This window comes from Myotis lucifugus, unplaced genomic scaffold (genome assembly GCF_000147115.1).
Source record: "Myotis lucifugus unplaced genomic scaffold, Myoluc2.0 scaffold_1614, whole genome shotgun sequence".
Lineage (NCBI taxonomy): Eukaryota > Metazoa > Chordata > Mammalia > Chiroptera > Vespertilionidae > Myotis > Myotis lucifugus.
The window spans coordinates 11592-31346 of NW_005872662.1; the positions used below are offsets into that span (position 1 = coordinate 11592).

Consider the following 19755-nt stretch of genomic DNA (forward strand, 5'->3'; position numbering starts at 1 on the left):
ATGTAAAAAAAAAATATCTAACAATCTAAACAAAAGGGCTTTCAACTGGATATGGAACTTACTGTATTTTGCACTAAATTTCTTAAGGACAAAAATTGTGCAATACTGTTCTTTATATTCCATCAGGAAGTACTGTAAAACATACCTACACAGGTGATCAAAAAAGTACTTACACAATTGCACAAAAATTCAGTTAGAATTCCAGTTTTCCAACATTTAAAAAATTGCCAATTTTCACTTATATCCATCTTATCTACATGTTGATAAATAAAATTCTTCCCAGGTGTTGTTAAATAAGAAAATACTAGTCTCATTTGTCACTTGTGCATTTGTACCTGAATATTTTACCAACTGAAACACATATTCAGAAAAACTGTCATTGTTCTCAGAGACAATAAGGCAAAGAAATAAATATTTGCTTTTAATTTTTTTTCCTTTCTTTTCTTCTTCAATCTGTGTTTTAAGGCTCAGAGCAGACATTATGATATATCAATTTTTTTATAAGGTTTTCAAATGTTTGGCCCAAAGTGAAGTTGTTCTGTTGAAGTTACTTAAATATTCCTCTCATCTTCTCAAGTAACTTCAAACATGTTCATGCCAGTCATCCATTCCAAAAGGAGCAGTGATTCAAAGGAAAGTTAATAACTTAGGGATCTATAAAAGACACTGCAATGTATCTTGTTCCATTTTTAACAGGAAGCCCTTCATGCAGATGCGTGAGTCTCCCTGGGTGCATAAAACTCCAGCCTTTTCTCGGTGATTCAATAGAGCAATTGTATCGAAGAAATTTGCATCCACCTCCCTAAAAGAGATGAAACAAATAAATGTATCATCCTATTATGTTTAATATTTTATCACTAGAGGCCTGGTGCACAAAATTCATGTGGGGGGGTGGTGTCCCTCAGCCTGGCCTGTGCCCTCTCGCAATCCAGGATGCCTCATGCACCAGTGACCATACTTTTCATACAGGTGAAAGGCATCTTGCTGTTGTATAAGCTACATTTTTTTTTGCCCTGAGTATAAAAAGTAGTACATAACATGATCCTTCTGAGGCAGTAGTGCCATTTTCCCCATCTTATGGGTGGAAAAACTGAAGCAGAGACAAGTTAAGTAATTGGCTTTGTCACACAGTTATAAGTGTCAGAATCAGGGCTGACCACAAAATGTGCAAGCCAGAGTCCATGCATGTCATCGCTGCATCATCCTGTTTTTTTTCAGTGTTAAGAGTAGATTTGCCAGGTTTTAGTTTTTAAATCTAAGAGACTGTTTCCAATATATAGGATTGCATGTTTATCCCCATGTAGAATAAACAGGATGTGGACAGTTTGGAGGTTCTTCTGATGAATTAGGATTAAACAACCACAGATCTCTTTTTCAAATATTGCAGAAGCCACCTTCCTTGTTTAACTGTGTGTGGGATGTAGCCATTTATAAGCTATAACATAGTCACTCACAATCCGGGACCCCTTTGGGGATGTCCGACTGACGGTTTAGAGGTTAGAAAAAAACCTTGTGAGAGAAAAAAACAAAACAAAACAGAGGCCACTCCAGCGAGGTTGGGTTCTGAGGAGCTAGGGCTAACTTTCTTCATGAAGATTCACCAGGTCAGGGAAGAGGGGAGGAAGGAGAGAGACAGAGAGAGAGAGAGAGAGAGAGAGAGAGAGAGAGAGAGAGACTCCTCCCCAAAGACTCCAGACTCTTATTTTAAAGCACAAAACCTTGCTTCCCCACGTTTATCGCACATCTAAACACAAACCATCGTGTACTTCAAGCAACATGTATTAGGGAAAGCGAATATAGCTTTAAAGCAAAGGTTAGGGGTTTCAGAAGTAACTCCTCTATTCTCTTGGGCGGAAGCTCCTGGTGGGGGGGCTGCCTCTTTGCGAATCCACATTTATCTCTTGGCGCATGGGAGGTTAGGGAGCACAGCATTATCAGGGGGACTGCACACTTGATACTCACCCCATTTCATTTCCTCACCCTCCCAGGTAGCTCAATTCGACTGGGTGTGGGGAGAGATTGGGCGGCTCTCCGGGGGCGATTCTGCGGCTGCTGGGGGGCAAAGAAAAGCCTCCCCCAAAAAAGGTTTTTCAAAAGCCTTCAGGAAGCCACGACGGTTAAACAGCGCAACTGGGCTCAGTGAGAGCCAAACTGTCTTCCCACTTGCACCTGCATGTCTGTGCCTCCACGGGCAGTCCAGGGGCCCTCCCAGACCCTCGCTCCACCCTCCCACCTCCCTCACACACACTTTGGACTGGGTGCTGCTGCACTGGGGGCTGCTTATATGTACTCCTTTGACCTCTGCACTATCCCAAACTCCCGAACCCCAGGTCTCACTTCCGGGCTTCCGAAGCCCTCAAAGTCTCTCCCTCAATTCCAAGGCACTGCTCCCGGCCACCTCCCAGCTGCAGCCAACACTCAGACCTGGAGGCGAGTGGCCCTGCGGGCCCACCCTCCTTTTTCTCCTCCACTCACTACGCCCGGGTACTGGCACAGATCTGTGGGCCACGCAGTTTAGTGAACACATGCCCAATGTCAAGAATGGTGCCTTTGCTCGAAGGTAACCGGGGCAGTCTCCCTCTGGGAACTCAGTCCTGGGGTGCTGCCTTCCACCTCTAAATTCAGATCTCATGCAATTCGCACCAAAAAAACCCTGCTCTCCCGAGGAAGAGACCCACTGAAGAGACTCCTGAGGCAGTGTGGGGCACGCCTCCTCTGCACTTGTGCACAGAGTGAGTGTCATGTTTGCAAACAGTGAGCAAGCCTGCTGCGCTGCTCAAGGGGGAGACATGTGTAGCCACCAAAACAGTGGTTCCTATCTTTTCTCTTTTGTTTACAGAGAAAGAGATTCCAATACTATCCCTAACCCCCATGTAGCCATGCGCCCAAAACTCCTTCCTATGCCCCTTCTCCAGACACCGGCCCTCCAATGTCCTGGCTGCTTCTGCCCGCTCTGAGAGGGGCTGCACTATAAGTTCATATGTTTGACTAGTTAAGAAAAAAAACAGGCTGAAATTGGACTTACATGGAACCTGTCCATGGTAACCACTTGCTCTACAGGAGTGCCCATAGCACCCAAGTACTTGAGACCCTTGCAATCTGGGACTCCTCCGGGGATGTCTGACTGCAGGTTTAGGAGGACCCCAAACCAGGCCGGGTGCCGTGCAGCTCACGCTCATCCCAGCCGCTGTGCCTGCTGCCGCCACTTGGTAGTACTGCCCGAGTCAGGAGAGGCTCCCGCTGCTGCAGCTGTGCTCATCAGCCATGAGCCCAGCTTCTGGCTGAGCAGCACTCCCCCTGTGGGAGCACACTGACTACCAGGGGGCAGCTCCTGAGTTAAGCGTCTGTCCCCTGGTGGTCAGTGTGCATCATAGGGACTAGTCAACTGGTCATGCTGGTTGTTTCACTGTAACAGTCACTGGGCTTTTATATATATAGACTAGTATATATAGATTGGCAAAATTCAAATTATGCCATATAAGAAGAAAAGTAAAAAAAGGGGGAGGGGTTTAAGGCCTTTTTGTAATGACTGAGGAATGTAAAAAATAAAACCCATAATTACCTGAAAATCTTCTCCCACATTATTGAGTGCAATGTTGATGGTAAATGTAGAAGCATCATGATGAGGGCGAAGAGAACGCTGTCTGTCAGGGGAGTATTTTACCACAAAATTCAATAATGCAAATCCCTAAAAAGGCAAAGTAAATGAATGGATTTGCTTAGCAATAAAAACATAAAATAGCATATGTGTGTAAAAACTGGTAAGAGGTAGGCAGGAGGAATGGGAGAATAACTACCTTTGTATAATAGCCTGCAAAGACCTTCAGTGTAACTGGTGCAATAAACTCCCGGATAAAATGAAGCCAAACATTCTCCAGATCAATTTGCTTCATGTGGATATCATCAGTTGGGACATTTTCATAACCACCAGATATACGGCTATCCTAAAAACAAATTAATGACATCATAAAGTGTGGTCCACAGCAATCCACATTTATACTATCTTGAAATTTTTTCAATCCCAAGATCATTATAAATAAAGAAATTAACAGTTTAATTATGTCATAGCATCTGCTTTAACTGCAAGACTATAAAAAAAACTTAGGTAAAATGGCTTTGCAAATATATCCATGAAGCAAAACATTACAGAGTTCAGTAGACTCCTTTCCTACTTATTTAATGTGTTAACCCAAAAATAAAAAGACCAAAGTAAGAGGTAACAAGTGTTTATTTGAGATTCAAAAGAATAGTTATTTAGAAAGCACCTATTCAGACAGAAACAAAAGCAGTGGGTATTTATGAGAAAGGGAAGGAGAACAATTACATCAATAGAAGGAAGCATTTCTATAGGTGCAAATAAGCTAGCACAGTGATGCTAATGCTAAACAATGTTTTTAATTTCGGTCCAGGTAGTCATGGCATCTTCTTTCTTGTAATCTTTGCACACAGTGGTTTGGGATACAATGCTGCTCTTGGGTCTAGGTTATTTTGCCCTTTTAACATTCCAAAGATTTGAGGAAGAAGATATGCAAGATTCTGAGATGGCAGCTTCAACTCCATTTTAAAGTGGCTCCATTTAGATTATTTTTACAAATGTGTATTTAAGAGCTGACTATAAAGTAAATAAAATTAATTTCCAAAGCCCTTCCAAGCCTCCTAAAGAATGAGTTTTATACAGTGACCCTTCAGGCAGTCTTAGCTGCTTGATGGACATAAATTTGTTGGATTACCTACCATAGAAACAAGCTTTCCCTGCTTCGTTTTCTTACTTCTACTTTGTGGCACCCAGTCTTTCTATGACAGGTTTTCATTATCCTGCCTGCAACTTGCTGACTTCAAGTTCTTCATCATTCTTTGAACTTCTGTATCCCTGATCAGCTAACTGATGTAATTTAACAGAGGCGGTAATATTCAAGAGTATTCCACTTAAATTTCTTGGTATTGGGAATGAGCTGGCATGCGAGGACTCTCAGAGGAAAAGAAATACATTGAACCACTGACAGTGAGACTTCCTGCCAAGTCCTTGACACTGAATGTAAATAAAAAACTGACTTACACTGAAGGCATTTAGATTCCTTCTTAAATTTTATACAAAAAAAGCTTTGATAATCAACCAGATAAACTTAGTCTTAGTATTTTTCACTATAGCTCACTGTAAAAATGCAGAGAATAAAAAGTGGCCTCAAGAGCAACATCACACAGTAAAGATATACATTACCTCACCATCTCCAGCCTGGGACATGATCCTTAGGGACTAGCCAGTGTAATTGAGAAACTGAGGCCCAGAGAGATCAAATGTTAAACACTCATTAGGTAATGGCAGAATTAGACTTAAACACAGCTCTCCTGACAGCCTTGGCTAAACTACTATTCAGGTCTATTCAGAGATGTACAACAAAAAGGACAAATCCACCCTAAATTCTCTAAATATCTACCCTTCCCCCAACCCCACATACACATTTCAGTTTTCTGTGTGAAATTACAACTTACGTGATGTTTCCCTCCAGACCACTGGCCATAATGCTCCATTTCTTCCACCAACTCATCACAGGCTTTTTCAGAAAATATGGGAAACCAAAAGACATCTGGACAAGGCTATGACATTGAGAGCACGCTTTATTTTTCTTTCTCATAAAGCATGGCATCACCATTAAGAGAATAACATTCTGTGTCTTTTTAAAAATATATTTTATTGATTTTTTACAGAGAGGAAGGGAGAGGGATAGAGAGTTGGAAACATCGATCAGCTGCCTCCTGCACACTCCCTACTGGGGATGTGCCCGCAACCAAGGTACATGCCCTTGACTGGAATCGAACCTGGGACCCTTGAGTCCGCAGGCTGATGCTCTATCCACTGAGCCAAACTGGTTAGGGTACATTCTGTGTCTTTTAACTAATAACTAGCATTTTAAAACTAATAGGGCAGAATATTCAATATTTTCTCACTTAGATGTCCTTTTTAGGAGGTCTGTCCCACATTATTGACATTACTATTATAAACAATACTAGTTTTGGGGATTTTTAACACTTAGGAGACTTTTTTTTTTTTTTACATTTTAACATCAGTAAAATAAAATGTGTCTTAAAGTCAAAGCCAAGCAGCCACTGTGATGTAGTTTTAATGCCCCGGCGCTTGGTAAAACATTCATCCTGCCGTCACCTGTGTGAGTACATATGCACGTCTGTGTGTCCTTTGTATACATGTATTTAGTTGATGTTGCATTTGCTGAACTGAGTTGCCCTTTAAAATGTCTTTTAAAATGATTTATGCTATAATTTGTGACAGAAATGAAAAGTTACTGTGTATACAGTGCACTAGAACATATAACATATATTCCTTAATAATTAATTGTAAAATAACTCTTTCAATATGTATAAAATAAAAACATTCTAAATGACCAGAAAACATTGTGTCATAGTTTAATTGGCAGTATTTTATTTTTCTTTCTCATAGTATACAAAATAAAGAGATAACTCAGAATCAAAGATTTCTTATATTCTCTAAAATAAGGTATTAGCAATAGTTTGGAATACTACTAATCTAAAACAGAGCTCATTTTGTAAAAGACATCTCTAAGAGATTCTTGGAGCCTAATTTCTTTCAAAGGTAAACTTTCATGAAAGATATGTCAATGGCTCCTTATTTTTTGTGGTTTGGGAAAGCTACAACATTAACTTATGGACACACACAACAGTGTGGTGATTCCAGGGGGTGGGGTGTGAGGTGGGGGGGGTGGAGGTGGAAGAGGGTATAGGGGGGATAAGTGGTGATAGGGAAAAAATGAAATAAAGAAAAAAATGAAACAAAAAGAAAGCTATGACATTGAGAGCACGCTTCACAAAAATACATGATCTTAAAATTTTTGTTCAGCTACACATTCTACAGTTTTATAACTATATGATCCTTAAGGCTATAAAATTGGGAATTAAGCCATATGAATTTTACCTAAAGAGTAATTACTGCACTTTCAAAACATCCCCCACTAAAGCAGTATTGTAGTAATAATATGCCCTTCTGGAAAATATAGCAAAAAGTTCTACATATCATAATAATTATTAATACAAACCTGTTCAACTATATTTTCAGTGAAAATCTTTGAATAATCATGGTTTATATACTTTTCCTTCCAGTCCTACAAAAAAAATCAATTGCACAGATTAAAGCAAATACCTTTACAAATACTTGAATAAACAATATAAAGTATATCCATTTTAGAAATTACTCAACTTATAAATGACTTGTTTTAGACCACCGAAACCACAGTTTATGTTTTTCAATATTTGCCTGATTCTATGTATGATCATATATATTTCTATGAAATGAAAAATTTTGGTTTATGAAGTTTTATATCTCAGAATTTAAAAATGTGAAAAATATTACAGTGATTAGATTTGTATACTACATCCTATGCATCTACACAGGGTAGATAAATATGTGTTTAAAGGTGAACAATAGAAAATCCTATCAACAAATATTAGTAAATATTACCACATTAGTCAATTTGAGTATTATTACATAGTGAATTACTTTAAAATAATTTCAATTTTAAAAATGTATTCAAAATTTCTTCCTTCACTGCAGTTTTTAATATCTGTCAAAGAATGATCATAGGGTTCATAACACATTCACTTCCTTAAGTTACTAAATTTAAGATATAGTAAAAATAGATTTTCTTGATGTTAATTCATGAACCAATTCTCCTCTTTGACCAATCTCTGACACATAAAGCACACACTGAAATACCTCAATTTTTGTCAATATCAGCTAGGAAATCCTTTCCCTGGGTCAAGTGTTTCATTTAAAACCCCAATTATTTAGAGAGTATATATTAAAATATGGAGTGAGTTATTATTTAAAAAGATCTCTTCTTAAATGTATTTAGGCAGTCTAACAAAATTCTTAAGTTTCTCTTTATAAAGTACAAATATAGGAAAGTGACAGGAAAGAACTGAGGTACAGACATAAAATAATTCAAATCAAAACATGTTCCAAAAATATTTGTCTGAAATATACTTTTTGAGGCCAGATTTCAAAGGATTCAGATAATTTATGTACATTCTTAGTTTAACATATCTCTGCTTATATGTAGCTAAGATATTTCTGATATAGAGAACCAAAACTATCTTTAAATTCTTTAATAAATTTCATTTACAGTATATAAGGATCAAGTTACTATATTATCTCATTACTCCCTCTAACAATTATTAGTTTTTGGATTTCAAAATATGGGGAAAAATTAGAAGTAAATAATCATTCATAACATTTCAGAATCCTTCTGTATTCTTTCCTATGTATCATTACTGAAATTAAAGAAAAAAGCCCCTAAAACTTTACATTAATTTTTTATTTAGACCACCTTTCAAATATCATTGAACAAACTGTGAACTTACTAATTTCTTATAAGTTCTGATAATGGGAAAATCATTAAATATGTTGCTATGCATATCCCCTACAAGGTATATCTATATGGTGAATTTCCAAAGAAAACAACAAAGTAAAGCCATAGAAAGAAAAGCTATTCCAACTCACTGGTGATATCATTGCATAGTCTCCAAAGATTTGAATTTTTACACAAACATCTACATTTCAGTACATAATTTGGAATATTTTTTCAGGAAGCTAACATTACCTAAGAAATCAAATAATACTCTTTTTCAAAATAACAAGAAATTTAGCACTAAAGTAAAATATGTAATTCCACCCTCACCATTAAAAAAGCTTCTTCTTAAGTCCATGAAAATGTGCAGCTAAATGGACTGGAGGTGCTTTCCTTTATTTATCTACTAGAGGCCCGGTGCATGGATTCGTGCACCAGTGGGGTTCCTCTGCCTGGCCTGCACCCTCTCGCAATCTGGGACCCCTCGGGGGATGTCGGACTGCCGGTTTAGGCCTGATCCCCATAGGCAGGTGGCCTTCAGGTATCAGGCTGAAATTGGCAGTCCAACTCTGCCTGCTGCTCCTGCTCATCCTGACCCTGCTGTGCCTGCTGCAGGCTCATGCCCAGTCAATCCCGATCAGGAGAGGCTCGCACTGCTGCCAAAGCGGCGCTCGCCAGCCGTGAGCCCTGCTTTTGGTGCCAGTCGGTCAGCTGAGCGGCGCTCCCACTGTGGGAGCACATTAACCACCAGGGGGGAAGCTCCTGCATTGAGCGTCTGCCCCCTGGTGGTCAGTGCATGTCATAGTGACCGGTCGACTGGTCATTTGGTCACTTAGGCTTTTATAGATATAGATTTATGTTTTATTAATCCTCACCTGAGGATATTTTTTCCATTGATTTTTAGAGAAAGTGGAAGGGAAGGAGGAGGGAAGGAGAGAGAGAGAGAGAGAGAGAGAGAGAGAGAGAGAGAGAGAAGAGATAGAGAACATAGATGTGAGAGAGACATCAATTGGTGAAAATACTTTTAAAGATATTTATTTTTTATTCAACAGAGTATTCAGAGACCATTAAATTTCCTATTCCTGGTTGTCAATTACTCCTACAAAATAAAACAGAATTCTGATCAGGTGGATTAAGAGTTTGTGATTTAGGACTTTTACTATTGGCAAGGGAAACCCTAATAGTAGTATACAAAGATGATCCTTTAAGGAGAGGTATTTTCCTTGAATAAATGTGGCTGACTCACTACAGAGGAACAGACCAAGAAAAAAGAAAAAAAAGGTTAATTCCTGTAGATTCAAATCTTTCAGGAAAGAAATAATTTTAGAATTTAAAAGGAAATTGTTTCCCAACTTAAGACTTTCGATATATGTTAAATCCAGTTACTCTGCAATTTTCTCTGGCTATCTTTGGTATATATTCACAAATTGTTTTAAAAAATAAACAAGGAGAGATAGAAAATGGTGGCCCAATAGGCAGATGTGCCATGCACCTCATCCTGGGGCCAGACTGGAAAAGCAACTAAGTCAGAGAACATCAACCTAGAATTCACAAGTTAGACACAGCTGAGGAGACAATTTACAACAAGAAAGGGCAGAGAACACCTGGAGAACAGTAGGAACTGGGATCTGGACTGAAGAGGGCCAGCTGGCCAGTGGGCCAACAATGTGAGGAGGAAGCTGAGGTGCATCAAAGCCACTTGGCAACAGGCATAACATCCAACTGTGAAAAAGAAAAGCCACAGATTTGCTGCTGGCATGCAAATCTGGACATAAGACCACAGCCTCAAAAGGCTGAGGCAGCCTGAGCAGCTCAGTGCTGGGGGAAGAGAAACATGCAGTTTAGTGGTTGTTTTGGTTTGGTTTTGTCTTTGCTATTATGCACTAAACCCAGAACATAGGACTTTTCAATTGCAAACACTCACCTGAGGCTTCTGCGCAGAGAGAGAGGCACAGACTTGAGGAGTCTGAGGAGAGGCTGAGGAGGGAAGTAGGGCAGAGAGACATGGCCAGGACTCCTGCATTGGGACATTCTTAAAGCTTCCAAACCAAAGTGGCCATTTCTTCTCTGAAGAGCTAGCCCCTCCCAGTAGCCACAAGACAGGTAATATAGCCTGCCACACCCTGCCTGCATTTTGAGTTATACGAAGGAAAGAAGGCAGAGGCCAAATTTACATGTTTTAATAGGCCCAAAGAACCCTCAGTGACTGGATAGGAAGATGTGCCGGTCCACCCCGCTATTCTGGGAACCAGACTGATAAAAACTCCAGATTGCTAGCCAACCCCACTGGCCTCCATACAAGGATCTCTGAATAACCAAGGCCAGAGTAATATTTTGGGCCACTCATGGAGGAGTACATCTGGGTCAGGGAAAAAACATCCATCTGATTCCCAGAAAGCCAAACAGCACCACTCACTCCTAAAGCCCTATCAGTGATTAAGATTGACAGTTGGCAGACAGGCAAAACAGACAGATTGGTCCCACCTGCTTGTAGCCAAGGCCTGTGGAGACAGACACAAGCAGAGTAGTGGTGGATTGCTTGGAGCTTCAACAGGGTACAAAAAGCCAAAAGAGCCCTAACTGGTTTGGCTCAGTGGATAGAGTGTCAGCCTGTGGACTGAAGGGTCCCAGGTTTGATTCTGGTCAAGGATATGTACCTTGGTTGCAGGCACATCCCCAGTAGACAGTGTGTGGGAGGCAGCTGATCAATGTTTCTCTTTCATCGATGTTTCTAACTCTCTATCCCTCTCCCTTCCTGTAAAGAATCAATAATAATAATTTTAAAAAGCCAAAAGTTAGTGTCTGACAGTGGTCAGCACCTAACTACTTAAAAGGAAGCCCAGAATTGGCACACAGAAGAGTGGGATTCTAAACAAGCTGCCACACAGGGCATTAAAATTCGGCTGAAGTGAATGACACTTCACTTTTTAATTAATTAATTTTATTATTATTATTTTTTCACCTTTTTCTTCCTTGCTTCTCCTTTTTCATCTTGTTTTTCTTCTACTTTCCCCATTTTAGTTTTTCTCTTTCCTTTCTTTTTACCCCCTTTTAAAAATTGATCTTCTTTATCTGTTTTATTGATGTGTTATTATTACAGTTGTCTCTGTTGGCTTAGTCATATAGCTAACTTCATCTTCCCTGCTGTCCTACTTCATTTCCCCTTCTTTTTTATTTCTCTGAACTACTCAATTCTTTTTTCTTCTTCTCTCTGGCTCTTTTCTTCTCCTAATTTTTAATTGGTTTCAATTCAGGCCATATGCGCTCTCCTCTATTCTCCTTTTCAAATAAATAAAAATTTAAAAACTTTTTTTTTCTTCTTGTTCATTCATTCCTCCTCTATAATAAACTATGGTCCTTCCCCTATTCATCCAATTCCTTAACCTTTTTGTACTTAAGCTGTGCCTCTACAGATTCTGTCCCTACCCCACTTTCCAGATTTTCTGTTTGAGCTTTTGGGTTTATTTTTATTTATTTTTTCTTTTCTCGATATCCTTTTTGTTTTCTTTTCTCTTTCCTAATTCTCTTTTTTCTGGTGGTCACTTTTTTGGGGGTTATAATTGCCTTGTGTACCTTCGTGTTCTGTTCCTTTTGTGTCGTGTCGTATTGTATTTTGTGCTGTTCGGTCAGCACTTTCACAATGGCTGACATGATGTGGTAGAGAGTGAACAGCATAATCAGACACCCTGAAAGGAAACTCCACCCAAAAAATGGGACAATAACATTCAAGACCCAACTACATCAGGAGAACCCAAATATCTTAGGCAGGTGGACTCCCTGGAACACCCAGCTCAGAAGACCTGAGAGACTGTATCACTGGGTCCCAAAAAACATCTACTACACAACAGCGACTGAAAAAATCTGGGTGGCATACCAGTTTGATCTAATACATAGAAACAAATACAAAAGAACAACAAAAAATGGGGAGATGAAAGAAAAGGAGAAATCACCAGAAAAGGAAATAAATGAAATGGATGGAAGCAATTTGTCAGAGGAAGAATTCAGAGTAATGGTTGTAAGGATGTTCAAATGGCTGGATTAGAAATTCACCAACATTTGTAAGAATCAAGAGGAAATGAAGAATGACATAGCTGCAATGGAACACAATGGAAGGTTTCAACAGGAGACTAGAAGAAGCTGAGGACAAATCAGCGAGTTAGAAGACAAGGTAGAAAAAACACCCAAGTAGAGCAGCAATTGGGAAAAAAATTAAAAAGCAGGAGGAAAGTTCTAAGGGAGCTTTCGTACAACATGAAATGAAACAACATCTGCATAATAGGGGTGCCAGAAGGAAAGGAAGCTGATAAAGGAATAGAAAACCTGTTTGAAGAAATAATGACAGAAAACTTCCCTGATTTGGGGAAGAAAAATGTCACACAAGTCCAAAAAAGCACACAGAGTCCCAAACAAGATGAACCCAAAGAGATTGACACCAAAACACATCATAATTAAATTGGCAAACATCAATGACAAAGTAAGAATCTTAAAGGCTGCCAGAGAGAGACAGAAAGTTATCTACATGGGATCTCCCTTTAGACTATAAACTTATTTCTCAATAGAAACACATCATGCCAGAAGGGAATGGAATGAAGTATACAAAGTGATGAAAAGCAAGGGACTAAATCCAAGAATACTCAATCCAGCAAGTCTATCATTCAAAATTAAAGATTAAATCGGGACCTTCACAGACAAAAAAAGGCTAAAGGAGTTTATTACCACCAAACCAGCAATGCAAAAGATGCTAAAGGGACTACTATAAAAAGAAGAAATAGAAAGGGAAGAAGGAACACAGGCATAAGGAATAAAAATGGCAACAAACAGTACCTATCAATAATAACCTTAAATGTAAATGGGTTAAATGCTCCAATCAAAAGATATAGGGTAGCTGAATGGATAAGAAAACATGACACATATATTTGCTGTCTACAAAAGATCCACCTCTGAACAAAGGACTCACACAGACTGAAAGTGAAAGGATGGAATTTTTTTTTTCAGGCAAATGGAAATGAAAAAAGAAGCTGGGGTAGCAATATTTGTATCTGACAAAATAGACCTCAAAGTGCAGGCCATAACAAGAGATAAGGAAAGCCACTTCATACTACTAAAGGGATCAATACAACAAGAGTATATAACTCTGGTAAATATATATGCGCACAACACAGGAGTACCAAAATACATTAAAAAAAAAAAACTTCTGCAAGATATCAAGGCAGAGATCTACAGCGATACAATCATAGTAGGGGATTTTAATACCCCATTGACATCACTGGACAAATCCTCTAGACAAAAAATCAGCAAAGAAACAGCAATGACTCACTAGATCAGATGGAATTAATTGACAACTTCAGAACATTTCACCCCAAAGCTATGGAATATACATCCTTATCAAGTGCACATGGAACATTTTCAAAGAAGACCACATATTAGGACACAGGCTAAGTTTCTACAAATTCAAGAAGATTGAAATCACATCAAGCATCGTCTCACATTAGAATGGCATAAAATTAGATATGAACTACAATAAAAACAATCAAACACATGGAGGCTAAATAGCATGCTATTAAACAATGAATGGGTTACCAAAGAGATCAAAGAAGAAATGGAAAACTTTCAAAAAACAAATGAAAATGAAAACACAGCAATCCAAAATCAATGGGACACAGTGAAAGCAGTCCTGAAAGGGAAGTTCATAGCACTACCTAAACAAATAAACAAACAAAAAACAAAAAAACACAAACAAAAAAACAAAAAACACAAACAAACAAAAAAAACAAGAAAAACTGGCAATAAGTTATCTAATCTTACAATTTAAATAACTAGAAAGAGAGCAACAAGAAAAGCCCAGAGTAAGTAGAAGGAAGAAAATAATAAAGATCAGAGTGGCAATAAATGACATACAGACCAAAAAAAAAAAAACAATATTAAAAGATCAACAGAAACAAGAGCCAGTGCTTTGAAAGGATAAACAAGATTAATCAATCTCTAGCCAGGTTTACCAAGAAACAAAGAGAAAGGACCCAAATAAACGAAATCAGAAATGAAAGAGCTGAAGTAACATCTGATCCAACAAAGGATTCTAAAAAATACTGCAAACAACTTTTTTCCAACAAACTGGACGAAATGGACAAATTCCTAGAAAAATATAATCCTCCAAAACTCAATTAGGAAGAACAAGAAAACCTGAATAGGCTGATAACAACTGATGAAATTGAGTAATAAAAAAACTTCCAGCAAACAAAAGCCTTGGTCCAGACAACTTCATGGGGGCGGTTTTACCAAACTTTCAAAGAAGAATTAATACCTATCCTCCTTAAACTATTTCAAAAAATTCAAGAAAAAGGCACAATTCCAAGCTCTTTCTATGAAGCTAGTATTACCCTAATTACAAAACCAGATAAAGACACTAAAAAGAAAGAGAATTACAGGCCAATATCCCTGATGAACACAGATGCTAAAATTCTCAACAATATTCTAGCAAAACATTAAAAAGATCATATACCAGGACTAAGTGGGATTTATTCCAGGGATGCAAGGCTGGTACATTGTCTACAAATCAATAAATGTGATACATCACATAAACAAATTGAAAGACAAAAGCCACATAATCATATCAATTGAGGCAGAAAAAGCATTTGAGAAAATCCAACACTCTTTTGTGATAAAAACTCTCAGCAAAGTAGGAATAGAGGGATCATACCTCAACATAATAAAAGCCTTATATCACAAACCTACAGTATGATTACTCAATGGGCAAAAACTAAAACCATTTCCCCTAAGAACAGGAACAAGACACCAATCCTGTTTGACATAGTATTGGAAGTGCTAGCCATAGTGATCAGATAATAATAAGAAATAAATGGTAACTAAGTTGGAAAAAGAAGAAATAAAACTGTCATTATTCACAGATCACATGATATTGTACATAGAAAACCATAAATACTCCATCAAAAAAACTACCAGATTTAATAACTGAATTTGGCAATATAGCAGCATACAAAATTAACTCACAGAAATCTATGGCATTTTCATACACCAATAAAGAACTCACAGAAAGAGAAACTAAAAACAAAATCCCATTGACCAAAAAAATTGCAACAAAAAAATTAAGATACCAGGGAAATAAACCTATCTAAGGAAGAAAAAGACCTGTACTCAGAAAACTACAGGATGTTGAAAAAAGAGATAGAGGAAGATATTAACAAGTGGAAGAATATACTGTGTTCATGGATTGGTAGAATCAACATCATTAAAATGTCCATACTACCCAAAGCAATCTATAGATTCAATGCAATCCCCATTAAAATACCAACAGCAAATTTCACAGACCTAGAACAAACTCTCCAAAAATGTATAAAGAATAAAAAAAGACCCCGAATAGCCTCAGCCATCCTAAGAAAGAAGAATAAAGTTGGAGGGATCACAATACCAGATATCAAGTTATATTATAAAGTCACTGTTCTCAAAACTGCCTGGTACTGGCACAAAAACAGACATATAGACCAATGGAACAGAACAGAGAATCCAGGAATTGACCCAAGCCATTATGCTCAATTAATATTTGACGAAGTAGGCAAGAGCATACAATGGAGTCAAAGTCTCTTCAATAAATTGTGTTGGGAAAATTGGGCAGATACATGCAAAAAAATGAACCTAGACCACCAACTTACACCATTCACAAAAATAAACTCAAAATGGATAAAGGACTTCAACCTAAGATGGGAAACCATAAAATTCTTAGAAGAATCCATAGGCAGCAAAATAGCAGACATCTCTCATAGCAATATCTTTACTGATACAGCTCCTAGAACAATGGAAACTAAGGAGAAAATAAACAAATGGACTACATCAAAATAAAAAGCTTCTGTACAGCAAAAGAAATCATCAACAAAACAACAAGAAAGCCCACTGCATGGGACAACATATTTGACAATGTTATCTCTGATAAGGGTTTAATCTCCAAAATTTACAGGGAACTCCTACAAAAGGAAGATAAACAATCCAATCAAAAAATGGGCGAAGGACCTAAATAGACACTTTTCAAAAGAAGACATACACTAGTCCAAGAGACATATGAAAACATGCTTAAAGTCACTAATCATCTGAGAGATGAAAATCAAAATAACAATGAAGTACACTCTTTATTGGCTGTCATCAACAAATTAACAAATGACAAGTGCTGGTGAGGATGCGGAGAAAAAGGAACCCTCGTGCACTGCTGGTGGGAATGCAACTGCATGGATGGACCTGGAGAGCATTATGCTAAGTGAAATAAGCCAGTCAGAGAATGATAAATATCATATGATCTTACTCATTTGTAGAATATAATGAACAACCTAAACTGATGAACAAAAATAGATCCAGAGACATAGAAGCATGAAACAGACTGTCCAACCTCAGAGAGAAGGCAGGGGATGGGGGGATAAGAGAGCAACCAAAGGACTTGTATGCATGCATATAAGTATAACCCATGGACACAGACAGTAGGGGGGTGAGGACATGTGCTGGGTGTTGGGAATAGCTGGGGAGAGGTCAATGGGGGGAAAAGGAGACATTTGTAATACTTTAAACTATAAAGAATTAAAAAAAAAAAGACATTACAAGTGATGGCGAGGATGTGGAGAAAAATGAACCCTAGTACACTGCTGGTGGGCATGCAGACTGGTGCAGCCATTGTGGAAAACAGTACAGAGTTTCCTCAAGAAATTAAAAATGGAACTCCCATTTGACCCAGCAATTCCACTTCTAGGAATATACACCAAAAAATCAGAAACACCAATCAGAAAGAATATATGCATCCCTATGTTCATAGGAGCACAGTTTACAATAGCTAAGATTTGGAATCAGCCTAAGTGTCAATCAGCAGATGAATGAATTAAAAAATGTGGTACATCTACACAATGGAATACTATGTTGTGGTAAAAAAGAAGGAATTCTTACCATTTGCAACAGCATGGATGGACCTAGAGAGCATTATGCTAAGTGAAATAAGCCAGTTGGACAAAGGTAAATATCACATGATCTCACTCATTTGTGGAATATAATGAACAACCTAAACTGATGAACAAAAGTAGATCCAGAGACATAGAAGCATTGAACAATCCATCAAACTGCAGCAGGAAGGTGAGAGCATAGGAGTGGGGATGATAGATCAATCAAAGGATTTGTATGTATGCATATAAGCATAACCAATGGACACAGACAGTAAGGGGATGAGGGCCTGTGCTTGTGGGAGGGAGCACATGGGGAGAGGTCAATGGGAGATAAAGGAGACACATGTATACAATACTTTCAACAATAAAGAATTTTAAAAAATTTACACAAAATGTTAAAAAATAAAAATTATAAAATGAAATTTATTTTCTCAAACTAATGCTTGATTTTTCTTCCTAAAAATCAAAATGTAATATCAGATGTGAGCTACTTGTAACCATTTTTTTTCTCAAGTTGTGGTTAAAAATTTGATGTGCTTTTCAATATATAAGTAGAAATACTTGGAGAAATAAATTTCCTTCCCCAAACCTAATATATATTTTTATAAAAAAAGTTCTTAGGCAGGTTTAGATCTACTCTATAGAACATAAAATATAATTAATTACATCTTTTTAAAATTGATATGATTTAAAAAAAAATTTAAAGCCTCTTACCACATTTTCATATTATTAACCCAATTTATTTTAACCCATTTAGAGTTACAGGAAAACAAGTAATAAATAAAGTTGAGTGTGAAATACATACCACAGGATTTTCAAAAATCTGCCAGAGGTCATTGTTATAATGGGAAGTATTGTAATTTGCAGTTGATAATAGTCTTCCAAATTCATGTCTATTAGAAATGTACATAAATACACCCTATATGTCAAAAAATAATAATATTAACAATCATAGAATAAAGTACAAGAAAATATATTTAACCATAGGAAAATATGAGATATCAATTTTAACCTTTATATTTTCATTTATGAACATGCATTTTTATTTTTCATATAAAATGTACATGATTAAAAATTAAATGATTTTTTATTCATTATGAATTCAGACACCACACAAAACAAATTGCTTGCACTGCCACCCAACTGAAAAAAAAGAAGAGGCAGAATGGTCCTTTTCTCATTGATCCTAGATATAGACATCAGGGAAAAATTCCTGTTTAAAATCAGAACTATTCTTGAGACAATGTGCAATTAACTGTATCGCTTTTGGCTTCTTGCCCTTTCAAAGAAGACATCACATTTTTAAACAAGAATTCAAATGTCAATATTCTTTCATCAGTCTATTTTATTTTTTTATTGTCCTAATGTTTAAAAACTGAACACAGAAACTACTCATACATTAAAAGGCAGCTAAAAATCAGTCTCATATCTTTGTGCCAAACCAAATAAATGTGGCAACACCACTAAGGTAAGATTGTTTCTTTTTATACCTGTTTTAATGGTAAAAGAGTTAGTTATCCTATATAATAAAAGGGTAATATTCAAATAGACCGAACAGCAGAACATCAGAACAACCAATCAAAGCGTACTATGCTAATGATATGCTAAGGCTGCTCAACTGCTCACTATGACATGCACTGACCACCAGGGGCAGAGAGTAGACCCGTCGACCAGTCACTATGACGTGCACTGACCACCAGGGGGCAGATGCTCTGACTAGTAGGTTAGCTTGCTGCTGGGGTCCGGCCAATAGGGACTGAGCAAGCCCTGGACATGCCTTGGACATGCCCTGGGGCCTTCCTACAGTCCCTCCCTGGCCTTGATTGTGCACCGGTGGGGTCCCTTAGCCTGGCCTGTGCCCTCTCGCAATCCTGGACCGCTCAGGGCTATTTTGGGGAGCCAGTTTCAGCCCCATCCCACAGGCCACTCCCCTTGGGAGGGTGCCAGATGCAGGGCTCATGGCTGGCAAGCGCTGCTGCCTCTCCCAATCGGGACTGATTGGGCGCGAGCTGCAGCAGGCACAGTGGGTCCAGGATGAGCGGGAGGGGCAGGTAGGAGCTGCAGGTGGCATTGGACTGCAAGTTTCGGCCCAATCCCTGTAGGCCACCCAGAAGGACCCCACCCATGCACAAATTCGTGCACTGGGCCTCTAATTAATAATAATAAAAAACTCATGAAGAGTATCCAATTCTAATTTTTATCAAAATGTACTTTATACTTACTTCTACCTCCTCTCCCTTAAAAAAACAAAAACTAATGAAAGGGATTTATGCTTCATTTTCTCATCTATCATAATACATCAGTCATAAAATATAAATCAGCCCAAAGAATTGAGAGTTGAACATCCTACAATGCCCACCCCCAATACACAAAGTTTATAAGCACATACGTAGATTCAGAACCAGTGAATACCAACAATTTACCAACCTAAATGGAAAGAACACTCT

General features: G+C 38.0%; 1 protein-coding gene across 1 annotated transcript in view; it reads right to left on the reverse strand.

Moving 5' to 3' along the window:
• Positions 1–201: 201 nt before the first annotated feature.
• Positions 202–19755, reverse strand: part of LOC102437383 (procollagen-lysine,2-oxoglutarate 5-dioxygenase 2) — a 27097-nt gene continuing 7543 nt past the window's right edge. The window contains exons 4-9 of the mRNA XM_023748650.1: positions 18114–18227; positions 7068–7133; positions 5491–5595; positions 3798–3944; positions 3563–3688; positions 202–802 (exon numbers count right to left, since the gene is read on the reverse strand). Coding sequence (XP_023604418.1) covers positions 647–802; positions 3563–3688; positions 3798–3944; positions 5491–5595; positions 7068–7133; positions 18114–18227 — 714 coding nt within the window. The 3' untranslated portion in view covers positions 202–646. The remainder of the gene's footprint in view (positions 803–3562; positions 3689–3797; positions 3945–5490; positions 5596–7067; positions 7134–18113; positions 18228–19755) is intronic.